This window comes from Delphinapterus leucas, chromosome 1 (genome assembly GCF_059928025.1).
Source record: "Delphinapterus leucas isolate spDelLeu-1000000601 "Yukka" chromosome 1, BTC_Dleu_Yukka2, whole genome shotgun sequence".
NCBI classification, from domain to species: Eukaryota; Metazoa; Chordata; class Mammalia; order Artiodactyla; family Monodontidae; genus Delphinapterus; species Delphinapterus leucas.
The window spans coordinates 152,827,993-152,839,318 of record NC_143129.1 but is presented as its reverse complement, the minus strand read 5'-3'; the positions used below and the strand labels follow the sequence as shown (position 1 = coordinate 152,839,318).

General features: G+C 37.1%; 1 protein-coding gene across 4 annotated transcripts in view; it reads right to left on the bottom strand.

The window, feature by feature from the left end:
• KLHL27 (kelch like family member 27) overlaps window positions 1-11,326 on the bottom strand; it is a 41,935-nt gene that overhangs the window by 18,483 nt on the left and 12,126 nt on the right. For 2 of the 4 annotated variants that reach the window (XM_022575591.3, XM_022575590.3), the window contains exons 4-7: window positions 6,534-6,689; window positions 4,817-4,984; window positions 1,307-1,444; window positions 11-133 (exon numbers count right to left, since the gene is read on the bottom strand). In XM_022575591.3, the coding sequence (XP_022431299.1) occupies window positions 11-133; window positions 1,307-1,444; window positions 4,817-4,984; window positions 6,534-6,689 (585 nt within the window). The remainder of the gene's footprint in view (window positions 1-10; window positions 134-1,306; window positions 1,445-4,816; window positions 4,985-6,533; window positions 6,690-11,326) is intronic. The other 2 variants (XM_089923396.1, XM_089923399.1) reach the window with 2 other exon arrangements.

Below are 11,326 nucleotides of genomic sequence, written 5' to 3'. Positions count from 1 at the left end.
AAGCAATTACCTTGCATTTCACAACACCCAAAGTAGTAGCGTGACATAGCCATGTTGCCAACTACTTCCCATTTATTTTCATCGGGATCAAATCGTTCAATGGTGTTCCCTATCTCAGCTCCAACCCAACCACCTGAAACCAAACAGAAAAATATTATTTTTGGAATAAAGGAATTTTATTTATGAAAAACACCTTAGAGGGACCTCCCTGGCGGTCCAGTGGTTAAGAATCCGCCTTCTAGTGCAGGGGATGCTGGTTTGATCCCTGGTCGGGGAACTAAGATCCCACATACTGCAGGGCAACTAAGCTCGCGTGCTCTAGAGCCCACGCGCTATAGCTAGAGAGAAGCCCGCCGGAGTAACGGAAGAGCCCACGCACCACGAAGAAAAGATCCCACATGCCACAGTGAAGGTCCCGCGTGCCGCAACTAAGACCCGATGTAGCCAAATAAATAAATAAATATTTAAAAAGAAAAACACCTTAGAAAACATCTAATCTGACAACTTTATATTATGGATGATTATCCTATGGACCAGAGAGGTTATCTGTCCAAGATCACATGAAAAGTTAGAATTTGATTGTAAGTAGAACTTGGGTCTTTTAACTCTCTGCCTAGGTTTCACAAGAGATCTTTTTTTTTAATATTTGGCTGTGTTGGGTCTTTGTTGCTGTGCGCTGGCTTTCTCTAGTTGCAGTGAGCAGGGTCTACTCTTCATTGCGGTGCACAGGTTTCTCATTGCAGTGGTTTCTCTTGTTGTGGAGCATGGCCTCTAGGTGCACAGGCTTCAGTAGTTGTGGCACGTGGGCTCAGTAGTTGTGGAGCACAGGCTTAGTTGCTCTGCGGCATGTGGGATCTTCCCGGACCAGGGCTTGAACCCGTGTCCCCTGCATTGGCAGGAGGGTTCTTAACCACTGCGCCACCAGGAAAGCCCTCACAAGAGATTTTTTAAAAATAAAGCAAAACAAAACCAAAAACTTCAGTCTATTGCATAGGAAATATGGTACTTTGCAAAACAACTTTTTGAAACAACGTCTGTGTATTCAGAATGTTTATCCTAACCATGAAATTTAACTAGTCAGCTAAAATGCTCCCCTAGACATCTCATCTATATTTTATGTCCATCTCCTTCTAAGAATTCCATACTTGGCAATATCTCCCAAGTAATATAATTTTGAGAATAAGAACTTTTAAAGCTAAAAAGACACAAGTTTGTTATGGGAAGGAAGGAAAATTTCTAAAGTAAGCAGAATTTGACTAAGAATTTAAATAATATTAGATATCCTTAAATTGGAGAGTATAATTACCCAAAGCATAGATAGCCCCATAACACACACACACTCCCAAGCCACAGCGGGGGTGATTCATTGAAGCTACAGTTGTCCACTGTTTAGTAACTGGATCATAGCATTCAGTACAGTCAAAAATCATTGAATCCTTTTCACCTGAGTTAAATAAAAGAGACACATATGAGAAGATTTAGTAATACTAATAGCCTAGAACCACAATACAATATTCAGCAGCATTCTGTGTTGTCAGAAATTCAATTATTATGTCTGATTTTATACTATTCTTTAAAATTTATTTGCCCACCAAGTGTTATTTTGAATCCATAGCACTGTCATTTATTAAAACCCACTTAATGAAGCAAAGTGGGCTATTATCTATTTCTAATTCTACCACCCAAACAATCCATGTAATTTTTGAGGATACAATTTGCATTTTAACACTTCTATATTTTCATAGTTTAGGTAGCTGGCTCTGCTACAATTTGAGTTTTAATGCAATGCTTATCTAGCAACAAATAGAAAATGAAAAAAACATTTTTAAATACCACTTAAAATAGAATTTTAAAATATACTATACCTAGGAGTAAATCTAATCAAAGATTTATAAGAACTTTATGGATATAATTTATAAATTTTATTTAGATAAAGTTTTAAATTAAGGAATATCTAAATAAATGAAGAGATGTATCACGTTGATGAGTTACAAGTGTCAATGTAAAGATGATTATTCCCAAAATGATTTATAGATTTAATGAAATCCCAGTTTTTAAAAAACCCTTTCTTTCTTTTTTATTGTATTTAAATACACATAACATAAAATGTACCATGTAAACCATTTTTAAGAATACAGTTCAGAAAAAAAAAAAAAGAATACAGTTCAGTGATGTTAAACACATTCATATTGTTGTACAGCCATCACAACCATCCATTCCCATAATCCTTTTCATCTTGTAAACCTGAAACTCTATACCCATTAAACAATAATTCACCATTCTCTCCTTCGCCAGCCCCTGGCAACGACCATTATACTTTCTGTCTTTTTGGTTTTGACTACTCCAAGTATCTCATATAAGTGGAATCATACATTATTATTTTTAAAAACAGATTTGATAAACTAATTCTAACTTTTATATGGAAGTATGAAAGACCTAGAATAGCCAAGCACTCCCAAAAAGAATAATAAGAGAAAATGCCCTATTAAATAAGCCTATCAGACTTAAAATAGAGCTTTAATAATTAAGATAGGAATAAACAGAGAGACCAGTAGGAAAGAAAGGAAATTCTAGAAACAGATCCACACATATATGATTACTTGGTATATAACATAGTTTGCATGACAGAGCAGTGGGGAAACAAAAACGCTGGGAACTGGTTATATATATGGGGAGAAAAATGAAACTGGTTCCTTACTAATACTATCCGTAAAAATTCAATTACAGGTGAATTACAGACATAAATGTAAATGGCAAAACTATAAAATTTTAGAAAACAATAAAGGTATATAACCTCATGACTTTCCAGTAGACAAAGGATTTCTTTAAAACGATATAAGAAATACTAACCATAAAGGGAAAAAAATAATAGAGTTGGCTACATTAAAATTAAAAACATTCATTTATCAAAAGATACCATAAAAAGAGTAAAAGATGAAGCAGAGGAGTAGGAAAATATATTTGCAGCACATATAATCTTATGAGGGCCTAGAATCCTGATGTATACGAAACTCTTACTGTGCAGAAAAGAGTCACCATAAAGCCTAAAACTGCCTATGGTTAGAAAGGCTTGCTCACAAGGTTGACCCTTACCTGGAGTCTGGGAACATGGCTAGTAAAAAGTTCCCTACACTCACATAAACTTTTCCCTAAATGATAACAGTGGCTTTTTGCAGTGGTGAAAATGTTCTGGAATTAGTGGTGATGGTTGCACAATTTTGTGAATATACTAAAAACCACTGAACTGTACACTTCAATGGTGAATTTTATGATATGTGAATTATATCTTAATTTTTAAATATAATACTTAGAATATTAGCCCAGATATGAATGTATCGAAAAGGAAATAAACTATTGACTGTGATTATCTCTGGGTGGTATGATTATAGTATGGGTGATTTTTATTTTCTTTTTCATATGCTTCAGGTTTACCAAATTTTCTACAGCAAATCTGAATTACTTTGGTAAAAAACATTTATTTAAAAATTATATATTAAGTAATATGTTAAGATAGTAATGTTTATAGTATTAATAATGGCTAGTAAAGTCATAGCAGTTTTTTGTTTGTTTGTTTTTTGCTGTACGCGGGCCTCTCCCGTTGCGGAGCACAGGCTCCGGACGCGCAGGCTCAGCGGCCATGGCTCATGCGCCCAGCCGCTCCGCGGCGTGTGGGATCTTCCCGGACCGGGGCACGAACCCGTGTCCCCTGCATCGGCAGGCGGACTCTCAACCACTGCGCCACCAGGAAAGCCCAGTCATAGCAGTTTTGACGGGCTCCCATCTGTACTTCTGTGGTATCAGGAAAGGGGATACATATATATGGAAGTGTTGCAAAGGACACTGTGACCCTAGGTTAAACTGGAGAGAGTTCACGCAATGCAACTGCCAAAATGTACATAAAAAGAACTATTAGAGTTCTAGCCAAAGATTATATAGAGTTATAGTCTTTATACTGACAGATGGTTATTGCTCAAAACTCTAATTTCTTTGTTAGGATTTTCAGATGCACCATGACATTTATTGATTTAATAAACAGTTTTTGAGTGATGATTATGTTCCCTCCAAAAGATAAAAATCAAATATTCCCTACATCTCTCTCATTTTAAACTGACGGTATCATAGTTGGAAAACAATAATATGATTTTTGATTTACAGCTTTCAGTATTTTAGAATGACCCATAGAAATAAAGCAAAAAAATTGGCTGTAAAGGTTAGAGATGATCTACCTAGGCTGGTTGCTATAAAGACAAATTATTCAGAAGTAAATATTTATATCAAAGGTGTTAGTATTTATTTCTCTTTAGATCCCTCTCTAATAATTATTTCTCTCCCAAATTCAAATCCCCTTTTAATTTTATTCATTAATCATTTTAGAATTTATAGTAATAGTTTCAGAAAACACAGTGATTTTAATCAAGAAATATATCCCAATGTCTAGCTGACATGGTTTTTATACATCCCACTGCCCAGATACTTGGTTAATTTAAAATGATTCATAATGCAGCTCTCAGAATTAAAAAAATTTTTATCACAAATGTTGATCTAAATTTTGGCACCACATTTTCATAAACAACTTTTCATTAAAACCAAACCTAAGTATTTGCCTTGTAATAAATTACCGTGTCCCTCTGGTATAAAATATTCAATATCTTATGTTTCCTTTTTCTTTCATTCATTTATTCAATAAATATTTATTAAGCACAACGGTATCTGCATACACCCCATAGTGTCTAGCAATATATATATAAGGCATATAAGAATGCAGTCAACTTAGAGCTAGAGACTAATAAGGGAAATAAGACATTTTCATTATTACCTCCAATTGCGTAGACCATCCCTCCCAGAACTGCTACTCCCAGTCCACATCGAGCCTGATGAAGTGAAGACACAGTGGTCCAGTACTGGCTAAAGGTGTCAAAACGTTCTACACAACTGAGGGCTCTACTATCACTCCAACGACCCCCCTGCAACCGAGTATATCCACCTGAATAAAGGAAGGAAAGGAGGTACACAGCAAATCCCTTACTGCTAAATATGGAAATGGTAGTAACAAGAAAAATCTAGCCCTCTATGTCTAGACATTCAATATAACTACTGCATAGTAAGTAATAAGTGCTTTAGAGTCTGCCATATATACATCTATTATTCTTAAATGTGCCAGGTCCTGAAAGATTATGGCTTAAAATGCAATGAGGTCAACCACAATGTTCTACCACCTGGTCTTGGTTATAATCAAATGTTAGATGAAACATAAATCTAGGAACTGGTTATCTGTCTAGTTAGGAAGTTTCATTGTGACTTCTATTAATGTCTTTTTCAGTTAAATATAGTGAGTTGGGGCTTCCCTGGTGGTGCAGTCGTTCAGAATCCACCTGCCAATGCAGGGGACACGGGTTTGAGCCTTGTGCCGGGAAGATCCCACGTGCCACAGAGCAACTAAGCCCGTGCACCACAACTACTGAGCCTGAGCTCTAAAGCCCACAAGCCACAACTACTGAGCCTACATGCCACAACTACTGAAGCCCACGCGCCTAGAGACCGGGCTGTGCAATAGGAGGAGCCATGACAATAAGAAGCCCACGCACTGCAACGAAGAGTAGCTCCCACTCACTGCAACTAAAGAAAGCCCATGCACAGCAACGAAGACCCAACACAGCCAAAAAGTAAATTAATTAATTAATAATAAAAAAAAATGTGAGTTGAAATCCTTCTTTGACTGCACATCCCATCATTAAAAAAGTTTAGCCAGCACTCAAAAATTACACATTTATATATTATAGTATATATAAAATTATACAATGACATACATACTAAAAATTATACTATACATAAAGTTTTTATATATAATAAATTATATTATGTATATAAATCTGGACAATCTGTTGACATATATATATCAAATATTGATAAGGTTTAATGCTATTTTTAAAAAAAAAATGGTGGGAATTCTCTGGCGGCCAGTGGTTCTGACTCGGCACTTTCACTGCTGTGGCCTGGGTTCAATCCCTGGTTGGGGAACTAAGATACCGCAAGCTGCGCAGGGTGGCCTATAAACTACACAACACTACACTACACTACAATAAAATAAAATAAAAATGGAAAGGGTCATACGATATTCCTATGGGTTATCCTGCATATCCACACTTTGGAGACCACTAGTTCCTATCATCCCTAATGACCATCTAAGACGCTGTGAATAGTTAAAATGTGTGAGATTTATTTTCCTATTTCTCACAAGAATTCAAATATTTAATTTTTAAAGCAGTATATCTTAGGCAGTTATTTGATAATAATTGGGTATATAAGAACCCAAAGATTTAAATCACAGAATAACAGATGTCAAATAAATAGCTATTTATTCTTAGATGTGTCCACTGTACTATATAAATACAATTTCTAAATCTGTAGCCTGTATGTGAAATTAAGTATGCCTATCTGACATACCTGCACACTCTGACATGTATAATAACAACAAAAACTTAAAAGGTTTTTATCCTGAAAATAATTTCTATTACTTTTTAAAAGGTTCTCACCTACTGCATACAGGTACTTTCTTGCTTTCTTCCGAGGTCGAACCTTAGATGTCTGCAGAAAACTAGAAAATTTGTTCTCTTTGGGAGATTTGCACACCTCACAGTACTCTTTCAAAAGTGTTTGCAATGCAACACGAAGATTAAAATCGGATATTCCTAAAGCAATGTTGAAAAAGATAATGTTTTAATCAATTTTTAAATAATATTGAAAAGACATGTTGCCATGAAAATAAAATACATTTAACAATCAAAAAATGAAAACTCATCATCAAATAATGGAGTATGTTTCCAACAATACCAAGTATTATTTTTCTCACTGCTACTAAAGAATATATACTTTCCTTAAATCAAAGATTGTTTTAAAAAACATGCTTCATTAGATCCAATTTGAAAACACATGTATGAGGATCTCTAAACAAAGATGCCAAGTAAAACAGGAGCACAATTATCTAACAAAATGAAAAAATAAAATTGCCCAAAATTCTATACTTACAACCTGCTAACAAAAGGATATAAAATTATGTCATACACTTTGAAAATGATAGTCAAAGCAAGAAACAGAAGATTCTGGTCGGATGAGGTCCATTTCCTAAAGACTTTGAGCATGATTGGGTAGGTTATTCTGCTCAAGGGTGCTTAGCTGAAAAGATGAATTGTGAATGAAAGCCAACCTGTGTCCCACTTGGCAAGCTATAAGAACTGGCCTCCGTGAAAGGGCACTATCTTCTAATTTGCACAAAAGCACCACATATGCCAGTAAGGAACTGTCTCTAATCCTTGTCTGTATGTCCAAAAAACAATATTGAGGAGAAAAAAGGTCAACTAACAAAATATTGAGAAGTCTCACTAGTAACGTAAGAATCTGGAGAAAGGGCAAATAGCAGATAAAAAGCAGAACTGAGAAGTCAAAGAACAAAACCATTAAAAGAAAAATCCTTTACAGGCCCATCAGTAAAGATAGGGAGGATCACCAGGGTTTGCCATTTAACAGAGCTTAGTGGTAGCCAAAATCCACAGTAGTGAGACACATCCTTGGCTGGGATAAGTAGGTCTTGAAAACAGATCAATACAGTAGTAGGATCTTACAAGAGAGACCTCAGAGCCCAGGCCCCCAAGCAAGGACCTCAGCCTTAGCAGATCTCTATTCTTTCACTACCTTATGCCTCAGGCTAGAAAGAAGTGGTGAGAGCACAACACAGAGCCCTCAAATTTTACATGGGAGAAACAAAGTAGTTACACTAAGGTAGAAAGGGTGTCAAAGAGAATTATCAGAGCAAGCAGGTTTGAACAGAGTTGCCCAAGTTAAGAATGAGCAATATATCATGAAAAAGCAATACAGCTATGTAAATATACCCCAGGAAAAAGAAGAGAAAGAGACTGAAGAATTCAGTCTGGAAGAAAACATTAGCCACAAACAGAAACAGACTCCCCATACACAGGATAGAATTATTTAAGAATACAGATCCCATATAAAAAAAAGAACTCAAAGGCAAAATGAGACGCATCGTGAGCTTCCCTGGTGGCGCAGTGGTTAAGAATCGCTTGTCAATGTAGGGGACACGGGTTCGAGGCCTGGTTCGGGAATATCCCACATGCCGCAGAGCAACAAAGCCCGTGCACCACAACTACTGAGCTTGCACTCTAGAGCCTGCAAGCTACAACTACTGAGCCCGCGTGCCACAACTACTGAAGCCCGAGTGCCTAGAGCCCGTGCTCCACAAGAGAAGCCACCACAATGAGAAGCCCATGCACCACAACAAAGAGCAGCCCCTGCTCGCCGCAACTAGAGAAAGCCCATGTGCAGCAACAAAGACCCAATGCAGCCAAAAATTAAAAAATAATAATAAAATAAAATGAGACGCATTGCTGAGGAAACAAAGTGAGAACTGAAATGACAGTAGTGCAGAGTTAATAAATTGGAAACAAGAAACTCATCAGAGAAAAATCAAATTAGCGATTTGGAGTAAAGACTTGAGAAAACTGTGAATATAGAGCAAAAGACAAAATATTTTAACATTAGAAGATGATAAATATGAAAGACAAAAAAGTTCCAGTGAAAGGATGAAGACTACCAAATGAAACATTAAAGGTGTTCAGGAATTTCATACAGGAAAAATTTCCCAAAATGAAATTAAAATTGAACCTTTAAAAGGAAAGGGCGGGGACGTCCCTGCCAGTCCAGTGGTTGGGACTCCACTGTGTGGGGACGTGGCTTTGATCCCTGGTTGGGGAGCTAGGATCCCGCAAGCCGCAAGGCTCGGCCAAAAAAAAAAAGAAAGGGTATTTGATATAGTCTAAGGAAAAATGGCAAACTTTAACACAAATCAAGAATAATGGGGCTTCCCTGGTGGCGAAGTGGTTGAGAGTCCGCCTGCCGATGTAGGGGACACGGGTTCGTGCCCCGGTCCGGGAAGATCCCACATGCCATGGAGCGGCTGGGCCCGTGAGCCATGGCCGCTGAGCCTGCGCGTCCGGAGCCTGTGCTCCGCAACGGGAGAGGCCACATCAGTGAGAGGCCCGCGTAACGCAAAAAAAGATAATTCTTTAGGCATCCAAGCAGAAACAGCAAGTCATAAAAAAAAAAAAAAAGAAAACCATGCCTTACAAACTTGGGGTGGGCTGGGGGAATCATCATAAATTAATAATATTATGCCCACCCAAATTTCTGTTAAATTAAAAAGCAACAGGCAGAACTTCTCAGATGTGAGAAAAAAAAAATCAGGAAATAACAGTTACCATGAGCCTTCCTTGAAAAAAATACTTAGTGATGAAATCCAACCGACCAAATGATGAATCAAAAAAGAAAGCTCAGGGCTTCCCTGGTGGCGCAGTGGTTGACAGTCCACCTGCCGATGCAGGGGACACGGGTTCGTGCCCTGGTCCGGGAAGATCCCACATGCCGCGGAGCGGCTGGGCCCGTGAGCCATGGCCGCTGAGCCTGCGCGTCCGGAGCCTATTGGGAGAGGCCACAACAGTGAGAGGCCCGCGTACTGCAAAAAAAAAGAAACCTCAGGGAATTCCTTGGCGGACCAGTGGTTAGGACTCGGTGCTTTCACTGCTGTGGCCTGGGTTCAATCTCTGGTCGAGGAACTAAGATCCCACAAGCCCTGCTGCGCTGCCAAAAAAAAAAAAGGTCAGGACTAAAAAGACTATCGTTAAAAAAACTGGTAGAGAGCATTAAATCCACTTAAATACAGAGCAAAAGCACAGAGCTAGGGGAATCATGATTGAAAAAAATCTATGTAAAGGCTGTGTAAACCTTGAGGGGGGTAGGGAGAAAAATAACAATGCTAATTACCTCATTTTTCTTAGCAGAGAGTCTAAACTTTAAAATTGAAACACAAAATGAAACTATGGTTTCCCCTTTTAATGATTTTCATCTTTTGTTTTTAACTCTACAAAAACTTTTTAGAATGAATATTTCTTGGGATAAAGAAACATTTATCTGAAATTAGTTATTACTTTAGTTTCTTCTTTGTTGATTTTTAGTGAGATTTAAATACATTTTTGTAGTATAAATAGTATGATAGAATGATTCTTATTCTTATAAATTTTTTTTTCTATCCATCCATGCAACCATACACCCACCTATCATCCATCCTCCTACACAGAGACATCTAGAATGATGTTTAATGAATGTTAATTATAACTGGCTATTTCTGGGTGATGGACTTGGGTGATTTGTTGTTTTTTTTATACTTTATTACCTAAACTTTTTATAAGAGTATGTACCATTTTTGAAAAGTAAAATCATTCTCTAAAATGCAAGAAAAATATATGTTATCATATACTAATAATATTAAATTGCCTGAATTATTCCTGTGGTAAATATAAAAAATATACACCGGGGGAAAATCTACACATTTCACATAACATAATTTAACCATTTCAATTAAGTCTCTTGCTCCTTCACTGAATTTTGTGGTAGACTCTCATTATTTTTCTGTATAAATTGTCCATCTTTTCTCCAATATGATCAAAGAGATAAAGTTTCAAAAATAGTGAAACATATTAAGGTTAACTTTAAAAAAAATCCTCCATTTATTTCTCCCTTGCCTCCCTGCAATTTTACTCCAGTAAAATATCTTTAGGTGATAACTATTGGGCAGTGCAAGTCTTAAACACTGTATTACAACACTAAAAAGCTGTAGGAAGACATGTCCCAATTCTAGGGAACTTTCCTTTGCTCCTAGCAGAGGAACTTTCCTTAAGCACTCTGTATCTGCAGCACTTGGGAAAAGCCAACTCAACCATGAAAGCCTTTGTTCCACTCCTAAATTCTCACATGATACATGCAAAAATGTGTCTGGATAATTCCTCTCTTCTTGTTTTACCATTTAAATACAGTCAGTCTTCATTTTTTGTGGATTCCTTACTTGTGACTACATCTACTCACTAAAATGGATTTGTAACCCAAATCAACATTCACAGCACTTTCCTCGTAGTTCACAGACATGCCACAGAGTGGCAAAAAATTTGAATCACCTAACATGCACGTTCCCAGGTGAGACTGAAAGAGGTGACATTCTGCCTTCTTGCTTCAGCTCTCACTATAAACAAGTGTCCTCTTCACACTCTATTTAGTGTCATGGTTTTCACATTTGTGTGTTTTTTGCTGGTTTTTTCACTGTTTAAAATAGCCCCCAAGCATACTGCTAAAGTGCTGTCTAGTGTTTGTAAGTGCAAGAAGGCTGTGATGTGCCTTACAGAGATAATGGATCAACAACATATAATATTAAATGAGGTAGTTCTGACAGACACACACATAAAACAAAGTTATGTATTGATCAGCT